Source organism: Felis catus, chromosome B2 (assembly GCF_018350175.1).
Source record: "Felis catus isolate Fca126 chromosome B2, F.catus_Fca126_mat1.0, whole genome shotgun sequence".
NCBI classification, from domain to species: Eukaryota; Metazoa; Chordata; class Mammalia; order Carnivora; family Felidae; genus Felis; species Felis catus.
Window position 1 is genome coordinate 129102686 of NC_058372.1, and position 17729 is coordinate 129120414.

The 17729-nt window shown below is 41.1% G+C and overlaps 1 protein-coding gene across 7 annotated transcripts in view; it reads left to right on the plus strand.

Moving 5' to 3' along the window:
- PHACTR2 (phosphatase and actin regulator 2) overlaps positions 1-17729 on the plus strand; it is a 273832-nt gene that overhangs the window by 68517 nt on the left and 187586 nt on the right. Inside the window, exon 1 of one of the 7 annotated variants that reach the window (XM_019831332.3) lies at positions 6254-6660. The exons of the other annotated variants lie outside the window; for them this stretch is intronic. Coding sequence (XP_019686891.2) covers positions 6648-6660 — 13 coding nt within the window. The 5' untranslated portion in view covers positions 6254-6647. Of the gene's footprint in view, positions 1-6253; positions 6661-17729 lie in introns of those variants that run through there. 7 annotated transcript variants of the gene reach the window in all.

Genomic DNA, 17729 nt, shown 5'->3' on the forward strand with positions numbered 1-17729 from the left:
GCGAAACATGAGATCATGACCTGAGCTGAAATCCAGAGTTGGACACCCAACTGATTGAGCCACCCAGGCTCCCCGTTTTTTTAAGTTCATTTATGAGTAAATTATCTTTTATTTTTTTATTTATTTTTTTAACGTTTATTTATTTTTGAGACAGAGAGAGACAGAACATGAATGGGGGAGGGGCAGAGAGAGAGGGAGACACAGAATCGGAAGCAGGCTCCAGGCTCTGAGCCATCCGCCCAGAGCCCGACGTGGGGCTCGAACTCACGGACCGTGAGATCGTGACCTGAGCTGAAGTTGGACGCTTAACCGACTGAGCCACCCAGGCGCCCCGGTAAATTATCTTTTATATATAAAAGTAAATATTAATAGAAGTTCTAATATTTTCTTTCCTTACATCAGTGGATCACTTTACACCCTCCTTGGTGTACATTCAATCCATTTTAAAGACGATTAGTGTATGTGACCAAACTACTCCTATTCTTTGAGTGGTTATTCTTAAAAAAATAAAAATAAAAAAGGTATATATATCTCCCAATTTAAAACCTACAACTATTCATTATGTCTGAATCTAAATCTAAAGCTATTCAATGTGTCTCTTCTCCTTTCACACTTTGAATTCTCATTGAACATCCCCCTTGTATTTTGTTACAGTTACCCAGTTTGACCTCTTTTTGTAAATGTTTTTATTAATTTTGAAATTACTATTTCACCATCAACAGTTACTTAAATATACTAATACATTTTGTCAACTTCTTACTCATTGTGTTTCATCTTCTGCCTTCTCCTTGGGTTCCCTTTTCATCTTGCTAAAGTGCATTCTTTAGTGGCTTTTAGTGTCTGTGCCTGTATCTGTGTAAGCATCAGGGTGCTGCTGGAGGATGGGACTATAGCCTAACGTGACGTTCAAGGTCTATAATTATTTTCTTTCAGCATCTGTTATAAAAAAAAATCATGGGTCACCTGAGTGGCGCAGTCGGTTAAGTGTCTGACCCTTGATTTCAGCTCAGGAAATTACACTAAGCACAAGGACCCTGGTTGGGATTCTCTCTTTCCCTCTCTCTCTGCCCCTCCCCTGCTTGTGCGCTCGCTCGCTCTCTCTCTCTCTCTCTCTCTCTCTCTCAAAAAATAAATAAACATAAAAAAATCTTTATGAGACTCTTCCATAACGTTGATACCATCAAGACTGAAATTATGTTTTATTGATTATTTCACTTACTTGCTGTTTAAATATTCAGAATCTTAAACAATCTGGAACTCAGCTTGTGCAATCATTTTAGGAGGAAGGTTTTGTTTTGTTTTTTGCTTCTTTGGTTTGGTTTTGACTCTCTTGCTCTCCCCCTCTCTCATAGATTTATGGTTTGAAGTTGCCCCACCTTACCCTCTGATCCTCCGATCTAGAGTCGGGTGTTCAAGTGATATCTTGGGGTTCCTTCATGATTTCGAGGGAGATATTGCTGATCTAGTATTAAAGAAGCCACTAAGAAGCTGATTTTGTTCTTGGTTGCGAGGATGTATCCTCCTCATGCCCATCCAGGCTTTATAAAGATGTGGCTTCTGGAAATGAGTCAACAGCCATTATTTTTTCAACTTTCTTTCTTTCTTTTTTTTTTTTTTTTGAGACAGAGAGAGAGACAGAGTATGAATGGAGGAGGGTCAGAGAGAGAGGGAGACACAGAATCTGAAACAGGCTCCGGGCTCTGAGCTGTCAGCACAGAGCCCGACGCGGGGCTCGAACTCACTGGCCGCGAGATCATGACCTGAGCCGAAGTCGGACGCTCAACCAACTGAGCCACTCAGCCCCCAACAACTTTCTTTCTTGAGCAAGGAGGCCTCATTGAAGCAGAGCTTTGCTCTGCCCCCTCCCTTCTCACGCAGAGCTGTTTGAAACCCCTCACTACATAGAAGCCACGCACTGGCCTCCAGCCTCTCTTTTGTACCTTGAACACAGCAACCTCAGCAGACGCCTCATTACTGCTTTGGGCTTTGGGCTCCTTTCTGATTCATGGAAGTGGTTACCTAGCTTTTTTAAGCCTAGCTGTGACTTACCCTATTTGATATGTTGTCTACCATTGCTGTGTGTTGGAGCAGAAAGGTAGTGTCGAAGCAGGGACTCAGAAAACCACCTTGACCAAAAGTCCAAACGTGTCAGAAGACCGTGTCTGAGAGTTAATAGTTTCATTATGGTCTAGACTCCAAGCAAAGTTCCGGGTATGCTGAAAAGTGTCATGGCTTCACATTAAGGTGTTACTTAAGTCTGTTTGACTAGAAGGCTTTTTCTATGGACTGTGTACAAGGGAAGAGAAGCAAATGTTAACAATTAATTCAGGAGACACTCCCTTCCACCTTCCACCAGAAGAGAAATCTCAAAGGAGAATGGTTAGGAATAATGGAGAACATAAGCATGTCAAGTAAGTATTGTCCTAAAATCCAGATAATAGAACATTAGATAAATGTCTAGTTTTTTTGCCCTGATCTTCCTGGAAATATGATCTGTCGCAGAACTCCCTCCTGTGAACTTTCTTTTTTTAATAGTTCAGGGATTTGGTTTAGTACTTGGGAGAGTTATAAACCCAAACACTTTGTTCATTGCCACTATCAATATACAATAGCTGTTCTTATGAAAACAGCATCTGAAATCTTTTCAGAACAGATTTCCAATAGAACCTATTCCCAAAGTAACTGGGAGCAAGCCTTAACTACTTCCTAATTGGTAGTCAATAGTCTAGCCAATAGGTGGTCAATAGCACTGCTTTATTTCTTTAGGTAAATCAGAAAGTAAGAAGATCAGATAGTCTGATCTGCTGGGCCAAGCAATGTAGTAATTTAATTACATGGACAATTCATTCTCTTAATTTTTCCATTCTAAGGAACAAAGTCTAACTTTGTGGAGAAGTATCTCAGTTGGTCCCCTGAAAGCCAAACCATGGTATTTTTAGACTATGATTCTGCAGTGGCTACACCTCTTGGAAAAATATGTCTGCTTCTTGTGCCCCATAGTATCCATGTGAACTCCTCTTGGTCTACCTGGGCTTGGATTACAGTCAGATTACCGCCAGAAAAGGTAGAGCACGACTGCTACCAGCTCTCTTCTGTGTCCCCAACGTGACAGCGTCTCATGGGAAAGTTAAGAAATAATATGAAATAAGCTTCCTTTTCTAGGAAGCCACGATATTTTCTTCTCTGAAATCGAAAGAGAGTCACTAATAGGGTTTTTTGAGGAAAGATGTGATAATGGCCAGATTATCACCAGGTGCTTGGTGATGCATTTGGAAGTACTGGATGCCCACTGGTAACCTTGCAGTTGCTACCTTAGCTGGTCTGGCCTGGAGTCACGAACTCTTGAGACCAACCTCGGGTGAACAATCCTTTAAAAAACAAAACAAAAAACAAAAACAAAACCCTGGTGACCGGTTATAGCCTTCTTTCTGTAGGTGGGATCGCGCTGGGGGTGTTTTGGATGCCGGTGCTCCAAATTACCAGTGGCCTCAAGCATATTCGTGTGCTTTGAAGAGAGCTAAGGAATATACATATTAGAAGGTTCATAAAAACAGGAACTAAAATTTATGTTTAAAACATGCTGTAACGGGACACCCAGGTGGCTCAGTCGGTTAAGCCTCCAACTCTTGATTTCGGCGTAGGTCATGATTTCACAGTTTGTGAGACTGAGCCCCGCATCCTTCTCTGCTCTGACAGTGCAGAGCCTGCTTGGGATTCTCTCTCTGCCTCTCTCTCTCTCTTAGAATAAACAAATAAACGTTAAAACTGATTTTAAAACATGCTGTAGAACTTGAGACTTATTGATGCTACTACTGTGCTGCACAGCACCTCAGGGACACTTAGAAAGGGCGTGGTAAACATTTTACATCCAGACATTCCCCAACTAGAGCATATTAACTATAGGTCTGAATTAAATCAAGGGAGGGAGTGCATTCTCCCTGGAGCTTGAGGAAAGTGTTCCACTCACTGTGCTTTTCCATCGTTACTTTGCCACCTTTTTTAAAATTTATTTTATTTTATCTATTTTTTTAATTTAAATTTTAGTTAGTTAACATACAGTGTACATTGCCATCTTCTGATGCCAGGTGGGAACGGAAGAGGGGCAGCGGTGGGCTGGTGGCGAATGCAGGGGGACACAGAGCAGATTCTTCCGTGGCAATTTATGCTGTTTGTGAATAGCCTCACTCCTAATAGACACGATGTTAGTTTCGTTACATCTAGCCATCTTTCCTTGTCGCCCATCCCTTGTAGAGCTATAACGTTAAAATTCTTGTTGTAAAACATGTTATTCACTCAAAACGAGACAAGTAAATGTTTCAAATAGCCTCCTATCACTTCAAGTCATGTGGTGCCACGTATGCATTTTGGGGCCCAACTTTAAGAAAAGAAAGAACCTTAAGATTTTCAGAACCTTCTGGATTTTAGGATTGTGTGTAGGAGATCATGGATATTATAGAAATCACATCATGAGTTAAGCAGCATGTAATGCTCTGTCCTTGGAACCTAATCAGTGTTTTATGAGAACAAGTGTTTTGCAAATGACCGACAAAACAAACGTTTGGCACACAATCCATTTACAATTTGGTGACTGTATTAATGAAAATAATCAAGAGCCACGTTTTGAACTGTGTACAGAGCTAATATAAATATATTCATATTAGTCAATGTGCACTGTCAGGTCGTGACACTTCTTATCTCCTCCTTCCCAAAATCCCAGACTTCATGAAATAGTTTCTCTCCCTTTTGTCATTCATACTTCCCTGTTAACTCCTAGTTAGCTTGCCCTAGATTTCTCCTGATGGCACTCACTCTGGGTGCTTGACAGTCTTAATCAGGGCAAGCGGATGAGGTATGGAAGCCACAGTGATTTCAGTCTTAAGGGATCCAAGCATTTAAAAAATATGTGAAGAATGCTTTTTTAAAATTAATAATCCTCACGATTGTGTGACGGAATTTAAAATAATGGGGATAAAATCTCAGTGTAAAATCCCTGAGAACTTCAACTTTTCTTTGAAGAAAATATTTTTGTACTAGTGCTGATCTCACAAATGGAGTATTTTGTTTAAACAGCAGAGGAACTCCGGGGCGCTTGGAGGGCTCAGTCAGTTAAGCGTCCAACTTCGGCTCAGGTCAGGATCTCACGGTTTGTGAGTTGGAGCCCCACCCACGTCGGGCTCTGTGCTGACAGCTCAGAGCCTGGGAACCTGCTTCAGATTCTGTGTCTCCCTCTCTCTCTCTCAGCCCTTCCCCCGCTCACGGTCTGTCTCTATCTCTCAACAATGAACAAATGTTAAAAAAAATTTAAACAATGAAGGGATCTCAAATCTATAGGAAAGCCAAAAGTGACATTAAAAACAGAAATACTTAAAAGCTGTAAAAATGGAAGACAGGATTATAAATAATTTGCACGTGCTTTGTCATCAGGAATTCCAACGGCATACAGAAATGCCAAATAAATGAATTGCGTTTCCAGTTGAACAACCCTGAGGGTGTGACAACACCATGAACTGTTTTTTGAAATCCTGTCGACTAGAAAACCTGTAGGCCCTTGCTGTAGTATGGATTCCTTGTATCATAGGTCAAATGAGGCCACTATAAATTTGTTTAATCTATCTTAGAAAATGCAGAAAACAGAGTTGTGCTGTCCCCAAAATCGAATGTCACAACAGCCACAGAGCATGGCACACAATTTCTCTGCCCCTCCTTATGCCTTGGTATCGTAGGTAGTTTCAGGTGAGTGCGTCTTTGCACAAATTAGAGACAAGTCATGCACATTCCTGCGTTAGTAAATGCATTTTTCTTGATCCCCAGCTTTCTGTTACTTAGGTGGCTATGGACTGTAACATACAATAGAGTCCCCATCTTTTTGACAGTTATTTCTAGTGTTCTTGGTGATGGTTAGTGAATTTCTCTGTGAGGAGAGGTGGGCAGAAATTCTGACCAGAAATAGGGACACTTGTCATGATGAAAACAGAATCAAAATGGAATGACAATACTTGGCCTCTTAGCATTTATTTAGTGCAGAAATATTAAAGGTAGCCTTTATTTTAAGGTGGTTTTTCTGCTCTTCCTTGCTCACCCCAATGACAGGGACAACAACCACCACAAACTTTAAAATTCTACATTGAAAAGTTGCCCAGTCATTCAGTGATGTCAGTGATAAAGGCTGGACCACATTTAGATCAGCCCCGAAGAAAGGAGAATTTATTATAGTTGTAAAGATCCCTTTTTACCTTTTAATTATCTGTGCCTCTTCCGGCTCGTGTTTGCTCTGGCATCTTTTGGAAAAGCACTGTGCTCTGCATCGCATGTACACTTCTTTTCTGAAATGTGCAGTACTCTCCACATTGCGGTGATTTCCACCCCCCGCCTTTGCTTGGAACAGAGGTGAAAACCCCAGTGGATTCAAGTATCCACTTGATAGGCTCAGTCTCTCTTAATCAGCCTGTAATGGAGCTAATGGCTGTTTGTCATCCTTGGAGATATAAATTTCCTGGCGGTGTCTCCTGCAGACAGTGCATGAAGTATGCTCTGTGTGCCAGCAAGGACTGATAATCAGCAGAAGGGCAGGGTGCTTCGTTAGCCAGGAGAAGAGCTGGGGCTCCCCGGCTGCCAGGCTACAGAACTCGCCTCGCCACTCCTGAGACATGGACAATGCCGGTAGGTAAAGCGTGAATCCTTCATAGCCTCTGGGCTCCTTTGCGATCTGCAGCCTTTGCTGCAAAAGGTTTGCTTATTTTTTGGTCTTGTGCTGCACTTAAATGTTGAAGACCTGGAGATGTGTAATGTGTTAACCCTGCTGCATTGTCCACTAGGCAAGCAGTGTTTGCTTTGAAGTTCAGATTGAGCACGCAGATCCTAATTCCCCATTCACCTATTCCAAGACTGTGCTGCTATTTTATTTAGCATTGTTACGTTTAGCATATTTAGCATATCTCAGGCTGCAGGAATTGTGCTGTTTGATCCTTTTGTGCTCTGAACAGAGGGTGAAAAATGCATCTGGCTAATGAAAAAACTATTAGGAAGGGGTGACAAAAGGTGGATGGAGTTAATGAGCTAATCAAACATTTTGTTCAGCGTTACAATATGCCCAGTGTCCCAGCAGACACGTTCTTGTGTCTTATGCTTTATCTTCCCATTAGGATGAAAATGTAGAAAATGTCTCAATATCCTCTGAGATTTTAATTTTGGAGTATAGACATTAGTGGCCGATCATGTGCGTACCTTTTAAAACTGTATTTGTTTTCAATATCTTTACTTGACGGCTAGACAGATATAACTGTTGGAATATTCTAATGCCAGCTAAATGATTAGCATAAAACGATTCCTTGTGTAGAACTTTTTTCTTCTTTGCCATAGTGAACTTTTAGAAGGTAGACACCCCTCGTTTCAATGTTATTGACACGAAATGCAGAATTTTCCCAAATGTGTTATGGATTCTCTGTCTCCTGAAACTCACTCGTTCAGTTTCTCAGCTGGTGTCAGTTTTCTAGTGATGCCTTACAGTGCCTCGAGACACGGTCGGCTCTGCTGACAGGATGCACCCTTTAAAACACATCCTACACAGGAAGACCACCCATTTGTAGGAAAGCGTATTTGTTTATGAAATGTGGTTATTTCAGTCCTCGGTGCAGGTAGCATAGGCAAGCAGAAATTTTGAAGGCAGGGTGGTTTGAGTTCTTTTATGAAATAGTTTACCAGGAATAAAAGTCTGTGACTAAAATAACTTTGTATTTGATGTGGAAGACGTTGAAGTAAATTGGAACAGTGCAATCTTAGGGATGAAAATTTCAGGGTTGTGAACGAAACAGAACAAGTGTGAGGGGGAGTATGCGTGTGTTGGGAGTGTGTGAGTGTGAGTGTGTATGTGTAGAGTAGCAATAGTAGTAGTAGGAAGGAGGCTGGATTGCTGTATATGCATACAATATATATGTCTATGCATCATACCCCCCATTGTGGTCATTAAAGAATATGCCGTAAGGCTTGTCAGAAGTGCGTGTAGACATGATATTCCGTGACAAGTCACAATTTCAAGATCCACCCAAAACTTCTCTAATTATAGAGGTAGAGTGAGAAAAAAAAAAAAAACAAACCTAGAATCTCTAATGTAGCCTCATTTAAAACTTCTGCTACCCACAATTAATTATACTGACGTCCTGGCAGAATTATCACTTCAATTCAAGTAAATGGCTTTCTTAACTGACTCATATATTTATTTAAAGGCCATTTAAGAAAAGAAGAGAAGCTACTGTAGGAGCCTTTTTATAGGTTTCAAAAATGCTGAGGGTTATGATTTACTTTTTGGTGAACTATAGCTTAGGGGGATAAATGTTTTCTCAGTTTGCACTTACATTCGTTTATGCTTTTAAATGCCATTAATAAAATACCTCTGTCCCTGACACACTGAAGAATATGTGTGTACTTTGTCAAGTGGCTTTTAAAGGAGAAGTTTCCATATCATTTTGAATTTTAGGTGAAATCTCCAATCTAGGCATGTATACCTTTGAGTGGAAGAACAGGCTCTTAAATTACATTGTTCGAATATTTCAGAAATAACGTCTTCTTATAATGGCCAATTGGCTGTCAGTGATCACTTTTCATGGTAATTTTTTGATGACGTAAACAGCCTCTCTTATAGCAGGGAAATGTAAACATCCATCAGACACATACACTTCAATAAATTGTATTGACTCTAAGGAAGGCATTTAAGATAGTACTGATAAGTAGCCCCCCCCCCCAAAAAAAAACAACACCCACAAAAACAAACAAACAAAACCCTTGGAAACGTGTTTAGCATTATACCAAGACACCCAGTTAGCTTGGAGCACGGGAATGTCTCCAATTTAATTTAAATAAGATAATGACTTTGAATATCTGCCTAAGTTTTTCCAGTCAGCAGTGGGTTCAGGCCTTCAATATCTATCAGAGGCTAGCAGTTAAGAGCTGGGCATCGTCCTAACCATTCAACCATCAGTTTCAAGGAGCCAGGCCTTCCTCCCTCACAGCTTTCTGTGTCAGGGTTCAGATACTTGTTATGCAGAAACACAGCTAGGAGGACACACACACAAAAGCCAAGTGTCTCTGATTTATCCAGATCACACAGAACATTGCACTGGAGATGTTTGTGTGGTTTTTGTTGTTCACACGCAAGGAAGAGTTACTGCCCGGGACTTTGGCTCCTTCAGTACGTCTGTGCACCTTTCCCCAAGCATGCCATTGTGAGTCTGTCCACCCTTTCCTTCGCAGCAAAGAGCTGTCTTTGGCATTCCTACTATCTCTGAGAAGGAGACATCCCTTCCCCATAATTGCTGGCTTATGTATTCCTTTAAAAGCTTTTCCTGGAATAACAATAAAATATTTATCAAACAGCATATGTGGAATATGTCAGGGCAGTTTTAGCAATGTCTAACCTTTTCTTCTCCTGTTTTTTATGTAACTATTTCTTCTTATAAATTTGGTAACAACTCAAATGATAGTCCTTGATAAAAACAAGTCTGTGACGACAGCTGTGACCCAAGTTATCCTGTCCCTGCCTTTGTATCCCCTCACTGCTCCCCTCTCTACCCTTCCTCAAGTGGTCTCACGAATGAGTCGAATGAGTCGTGGAAAGAGATGTTACAAAGTTGATTCGTAGTGTGTGATTATGTCTGAAAAACATTGTTTGTGAAATGTCATTCCATATCCCACAGGGGCAGAGTATTATAAAAAGTTCTGCAGCATTTGTTGGGCGAATGTTTCATTGCTTGCAATCAAGATACTTCCATTACCATCTGTGGGTCCTGAGGGGCACCCTAGTTGGGAAAGGGAGCTGGAAGCTATGAGAGCCACCGTGCCCTCACCTTACATTCTGTCTAGCCCAGGGGCTTAAAGACTCTTGACCCTTGGTGTACAATTACTGAATATGAGAAATTCACAGTCTGCTAGCTCCTTGTGAAAAAGACTGGAGGGTCATTTGGCAACCACATTGAGGAAAGGTTCATAATGGATTGATCAAGAGCATCTGGTAATCTGAGATGACCACTAGCACTGCCACCTACCGGAACCACAAACCAGGTATATAAACCCTATGCCTTTATGTTCTCATTGGTAAGTGCCAACAATAACTGTATCCATCTCATAGGATGTTATGAAGAGAAAAATTAGATACTACATGTAAAATTTGGTACAATGGCCGGCATATGGTAGTTCCCAATGCATGTTGGCTGTTTAAAGAACCACCAAAAAATTGAAGCGACGTTGCTTTGTGAATAAATATATGCTCTAGCAGTAAGGAGCTAGCAGTGTGATGATGGAGTGGGAAGGCAGGCAGTTAGAATCAGACACCAGTCAGGTGGCTGTCCCAAGAACATAGCTGGAAATTGATGTGTGTGGTGAAACCAGGACTAGGATTGAAGAGTGCATTGGATATGCATCAAAAGAACATGATGAGTGGATAAGGAGGCAGAGAGAAGTAGACCAATCAAAGCAGAACTTTGAGGTTTCTACTTTGAGAATCTAAGATAATAGTAATAATCCTATACTACGAAATACCAGAGGAGTTTTAAGAGAAAAACAATGAATTCTGTTTTGACTTGCTGAGTTTGAAATACCTCTGTGTTACCCATTTGCCTTAGTAGTTGTTCACTGATGACTTTTTCATCCACTAAAAGGTACACACACACACACACACACACACACACACACACATGCATGTATACAGGCACACGTGCACACACGAAATTCCTTATTAACCATGGATTTGAGATAATGCAAGGTTTTTTGTTTTTTGCCCCAATTTAAAATATTTTCTATTTTAATCTGTTTATTTTTGTTCATCTCAGGAAACCCAACAGCAACTAATGCTTCCTTGCCTCCTTCCCCCCAGCCTGTGGGGGATCCATAGGTGATGGAGAGAAAGGAGACTTTCAAATGCTACTTGACAATCTTTCAACACAGATGGAGATAAGACCAGGCCCAGAGAAACATGCCCCTAAGCACTGAAATAATTTTGGTAAAGGCCAGGCTGTTATATAAGAAAACGTAAGCACAAACACATTTTATTTCAAATTGATTCAAAAAATTTTCATAGGAAAATCTACTTCAGGCTGCCATAGCCAAGTTCCTGAACAACTGAAGGCAGTCACTGAGGAGAATGATTACCTAATGGAGCAACATTTCTGTGTGAATTCATTTGTTTTGGAAATGAATGCTTTCTAGGACATTTGACTATGTTTGAAAACTATATTTGGTGCAATTTAAATTTGTTCCCTCTAATCCCCTACTTTCATGATATCTTGGTCTTAGTAGCTATAATTTTGTCAACTGCAATGTTTTAGAAATATAATAATGTTATATATACATACAAATGCATACATTTGCATGCATATATTGCATTTTATATGTGTACTTGGGTATGCATTTTTTTGGTTGGGATTAAAAGCTTCAATGTAGGGACATGTTGCTAGCTCTTCTAACAAACTTAATAAAAATTTAGAATAGCTTTTCTTTTTAATTAAAAAAAGGAATTGATTCTTATTTTCTGAAATGCCTCTTACATCCTAAAAATAATTATTGAATATTTTATTCACTATAAAGCAGGTAATTACAGTATTTTTCTTTGAGTTTATTGTGAAGTCCATTGTGCTGTTGTAGCATTTTATAGTTCATCAAATAGGTGAACTATAAGTGAGTCTAAAAGCACCTTAGATTCATATGAAGATATTTTTCTCAGGGATAGCTTAAGATTTAATAAAGAATCTGCTTTTTTGGAATGTCTATTTTCAAAGTGCTATTATTATTATAGAAATCAGTGTCCTTTAAAACAAAAACGTCAAAGGAAATACAGGTTCATGTACATAAAATGTACATTAAAGTCCCAAGAAGTGGCACTAAATTTTCTTAGATTTTTTTGTTTGAATATAGTTGACAATAATACATTAGTTTCAGGTGTACAACATAGTGATTCCACAAGTTTATTCATCACTCTGCGTTCACCACAGTGCAGTTACTATCTGTCCCCATACATTGCTACTACAGTATAATTGACTATATTCCCTATGTTGTACCTTTTATTCCCGTGATTTATTCAGTTCATAACTAGAAGCCTATGTCTCCTACTCCCCTCCACCCATTTGCCCCTCCCCTACCCCCTACCTTCTAGCAACCATTGGTTTATTCTCTGTATTTATAGGTCTGATTCCGAGTTTTTACTCTAATTTTGGATTAACTTTGACCTCCTGGGAATAAACCAACAGTCTTGGCTTAAGAGCGTGGAGAAGGAAGACAAAAGTCATTGTTTCTAAAACAAAGTTTTGGATTTTTGTCCCCTCACCACCCCATCATTAGAATTAGTTGTGAGTGGGTTTTTTTTTATGCTTATTCATTTTTGAGAGAAAGAGACACAGAGTGCAACTGGGGGAGAGGCAGAGAGAGAGAGAGACACAGAATCCGTAGCAGGCTCCAGGCTCTGAGCTGTCAGCATAGAGCCCGAGGTGGGGCTCGAACTCAGGAACTGTGAGATCATGACCTGAGCTGAAGCCAGATGCTCAACTGACTGAGCCACCCAAGCACCCTAGGTCTGAGTGTCTTCTTTTTTTCTTTGCAACCACTCATCATTCCAAAGGCAAAATGCATTTTTCAATATCCATAAGATAAAATAGGAATTCTTGTCAAATGGCTTGCTTGGGTCAAGAAGAGCATTGGAAAAACTATGGAGAAACAACAAGAAAGTATTTTTGTGGCAGAGAAGAGAAATCAGTAATCCAACATTTTCTAAATTATATGCCATTGCACATTAATGCCATAGGATATTAATTAAGTCTCAGTCCCTTTTCACACACACACCCACACACACACACACACACACACACACACATAAACACACACACACACACACATACACACACACACACACACACACACACACACACACACAGAGAATTAAGTATTCAGGCAATTTGGGGAATTGCTGAGTTTAACACTGTTAAACAGATTTTCTTAACATGCTCATAGAATTAGCACATAATTCCTTGCCTGTGCTAATATTTGTTGTGAATTCCCAAGATGGAATATAAATTGTAGCATTTCCCAGTCGTACTAACCATAGGCCCCAAGGGGATGCCTAGTAACAGGTGTATAACTCAAATTTGGGAACCACTTAAAATCTCTTCATTTTCATTTTTGCTTTTCATTTTTGCCTTATTCTTCCACTCCTGAGTTCTTCTTTGTTTTCTCATATATAAGCCATTTTGGGGAACTAGCACACTATTCACTTGTAAAAATATCAAAGCTTGATTATTTTGAAATTAAATGTCTGTGTCATCTCTGTCCAGGATTTCTCCTTCCTTGTTTCTAGGCTTTGGGGCATTTCATTGCAAATTAGCATCACCATCAGATGCAGAAAAGAAGGAAAGGAAGCTACACTTAGCCTCGTAATCCAATTACATCTATGAAATTAGGAATAATGTGCAAATTTTATTCATCCAAACTAACATTTTATATATTAAAAATGGATGTTAGGAGATTTTTATATGGAAAAAGTTAACTTCAAAGTTCTGTTTTATACATCAGGCATCAAGAACATATATAACAAAGGCAAATCATATTTAGCTAAATATTAAATGTCTTGAGGGACACCTGGGTGGCTCATTTGGTTAGGCATCCGACTCTTGATTCCGACTCAAATCGTGATCTCATGGTCACCAGGTCAAGCCCCACATTGGACTCCACACTGGGCATGTAGCCTGCTCAAGATTAAGATTCTCCTCCTCTCCTGCTCCTCCCCTTCTTGTGAGCATCCTCTCTCTGTCTCTCTCAATAAATAAATAAATATCTTGAAAGGAAGAATACTTACCTTTTTTGAATGCCTATTATGTAAATACTTAAGTATTTACATGTGTTACATCATTAATACTTATAATCATTCTTTTTTAAATTTTTTACTTAAAGATTTTCTTTAACATTTTTTTATTATTTAGTTTTGAGAGACAGAGACAGCGCATGAGTGGGGGAGGGGCAGAGAGAGAGGGAGACACAGAATCTGAAGCAGGCTCCAGGCTCCGCGAAACCCATGAACTGCGAGATCATGACCTGATTCGAAGCCGGACGTTTAACCGACAGAGTCACCTAGGCGCCCCCATAAATCCAGCTATTTCTTTATCACCCACTCTGTACCAGGCACTGTGCTCATTAGCATGGATACCAGGGAATGAAACAGAGCTTGTTATAGAAGTTTGTTCTAGCAGAGAAAGCAAAAGTTAATAATGAATAGATGAGATACTTGGGTTGTGATTAGTGCTGTTAAGTTCATAAACTGGTACATGCATAGAGAATGAAGTTGGGGTGGAGGGGCTGCTCTCCACTGGCTGGTCAAGGACAGCCTCCCTGAGAAGATGACACGTAACCCAAGACCTAAGGAGTGAAAAGGAATCTGTCCCTTGAGAGCCAGGGAACAAGTGTCCAAGCAGAGTGACCGGCAGATACAGAAGCGCCGAGGCAAGAAAGGAATCGGGACATTTGAGGAACAAAGGCAAGGCCATCTTGCTAGGGGTGGTAATGAGAAAGAGCACCAGGCCAATCATGGAGTGTCTGAGATTCGACATAGTTCCACAAGTTCTCGGGAGCCTTTGAAGGGTTTTACGCAGAGGCATGGCATGGTAGGACTGAGGATTTCAAGGCATAAAAATGAGAAGAAGGGAGAGAAGAGAGGCAAGATGGAGGCTCCCAAGAAGGAAATCCTCTTAGAAGGCGCTTGGTTGGGGTGGTGGCAGTGGGGATGGGAAGAGGGAACTTAATGAAATCTCAGCCCCGTTTCAAGGCCCAGCGCACACGCCATCCCCGCCATCCTCGTGATGTCTTCCAGACTGGTCTTAGAGCCCTGTCTTTTCTCAGGGCACTAACAGAACTCACCACACAGTTTTGTACTTAATGGTAGTCTATGTGAGATTACTCTCCACTTGAGGGTTGTTGTTTTTTTTCCCCCAACCAAACTATAGGCATCTTGAGGCCATTTGGCACATCAGAGCCATCTGTTGTGTCCTCCAAAGAGTTAGAGTGCTTGTTCTCAAATTTGGCCACCTGTTAGAATCACCTGGAGAGCTTTTAAAATATACCGATCTCTGGGCCTGCCCCTGGACGAATTAGATCAGAGTCCCCAGAGTGGGGTCAGGACACTGGTGTTTGCTGGCAAGTTCCCCAGAATATTCGAATGGAAAATGGGAGTGAGAACCACTATTACAGATCCACAACAGTACCTACCTAGTAGGAGTAAGAAGCCAGCTCTTCTCCCCTCCTTTTCCCTCCTCTTTCCCCCTCCCTCTCCCCCTCCTCCCCTTCCCTTCCGCCTCTCCCTGACCCCTCCCCTCTCCCTCTCCCTGAGTAGGTCAGTCTAGCTGAGGATTTGTGCTGGGGACTTCTCTGCTCTGAGAGTGAATGAAACCTCCAAGGATGCAGCTGAAAGAAAAAGCAGAGGCAAAAGCATGCTTCTGGATGACATATCAGGATACTAATAAAGCAGACGGAATCCAGGCTTGCTGTGATACAACCTTTTGGAGAATGATCTGGCCGTTCTGGAGAGACTTAATCACCTACTTCCTAATCAGGAAGGTTGTTGTCTCCTCCAGTGTCTCCCAAGTAAATTAAATATTGAGTGAAGATTCACTACAGTGGCAGAAACTATTTCTAGCGAGCGTTTATGTGTGAGTTTTCACTAATAAGAGATGTTAAACATCCCTTGTCAAGTTTTATATAACAAAAGAGGTACATTATTAGACCCCAAATAGCACTGCTGTGATTTAATCATCACTAACTGCGTATCTGTGCCGACTGGCTGGGTCAGAGCCACTATTAGACACCGGTGCTATATTTGCGATATCATGTGACTCACCACGGGCGTCCTGCTTTTTAGTGATAGAGAAATAGGTCCTGTTCCACCTTATACTTCTCCCCTCCAAACACGTGCACACACACACACACACACACACACACCCCTCAGAATGAGTTTAAGATCATTTTGAGCTGATCTTAAATATTAAAGCAAAGGGAAGGTTTGATAAGCTGGTTTTCTGAATATTTTGGTTAATAGATGGTGCTTTTTACCCTAGGCTTAATGCGTACCTTTTAATGGAAACAATAACACTCAATAAAGCCATCTTTTGCAATATTTCACTTAACTGTGTCATGTGGCTGTGTGAGGATCACTTGGAAAAGTGACAGGGTTTTTAACTCTAAATGTTTTCACAAACAAAACATCAAGTACTGGGTGGAGCCTCCCCCCTCCCTCAGAATGACAAAGGGGACTTCCAAGGGTCCAGCCCCCTTCTTGGTTTGCCACTACCATCTCCCCTGCACACACCCTCCTCAAGTCCCCACCCTAACTGCCCTTCTCATCCCCCTACTCACACATCCGGTGCACTGGCCCTTCTGAACTTCCCCAGACACTCTAGAAACACCCACAATTCAAACGCTCTGATCCTTCTCTGTGGAAGGCTCTGGCTTCTCTTCTTCCCCTGTCACCACCTTGAAAAGCCTCCTCTTTGAGTAAGACCCCGCCCAAGTGTCCCCTCATCTGTGGAATCTTCTGTCATTCTGCATAGAATTAGTGTTCCCTTCCCTCGACTCCCACAGAACACTCTCCTACACAATGACAGCACGTATCAGGTAAACCGTAGTGTTATTTTATCTGTCTGCCTGTTTGACTAGGGCCACATGCTCCTCAAGACAGGGCCACGTCTTCTTTGTGAGCTCATGACCTCACACAGCACCTGGCAGAGGATACATTTTCAGTAAGAGGGCAAACGAATAAACTGGCTGAAATAAAGCCCGAGGTGTATCTTTTATTGTGTTCTAATTATGTAGAAAGTATGAATTAGGCCCTCTGCTGTCAGTGTGGAGCCCTCTTCAGATCCTCTGACCACCCCCCGCCCCCGTATCGCCCCTGCTCATGCTCTATCTCAAAAGTAAATCAGAACATTAAAAAAAAAAGTATGAATTGGGGTGCCTAGGTGGCTCAGTCGGTTAAGCGTCTGACGTCAGTTCAGATCGTGGTCTAACGGTTCATGGGTTCGAGCCCTGTGTTGGGCTCTGTGCTGACAACTCAGAGCCTGGAGCCTGCTTTGGATTCCGGTGTCCCTCTCTCTCTGTCTCCAACCCCCTGCCCCAACTAGTGCTCTGTCTCTCTCTGTCTTTCAAAAATAAATAAATGTTACAAAAATTGTTTTAAGTATGAATTAATTTTTATTGGCAGTTGAATGATGTGGCCATATATCACTTAAGAGAGCAGTAGAACCCATCAAAATCACTTTAGAATTAAAATCTACCATTTACTATCTATCTATCTATCTATCTATCTATCTATCATCTGTCTTTCTTCCTATACATTTATGTATGTATGTATGTATCTATCAATCACCATCCCAGCCCCACATTACACCTCCTAATTCAGAATCTCCCATGGGGAAAGAGGGATAGCAGAACTAAAAAAAAAAAAAGTTTCCCAGATGATTCCCCGCACACCCCTGTTAAGACCCAGTCGGCCTGAGGGAGATACAATGAAGTTGCTCAGACAAAGCAGGTTTCCTTTGCTTTGTGTGTTACTATGTGTTACTAAGAGAACTGATTGTTGTGAAAGTACATTATTATTAGAACCACAAAGATCTTGTGTCATATACAAAAGTGTTCTGTCTATCCTACTGGAGGCCTTCCTTGACCTGTAAGTGAAGCGTCTCTTGGTGGGACTGTTGTGTGGTGTGGTG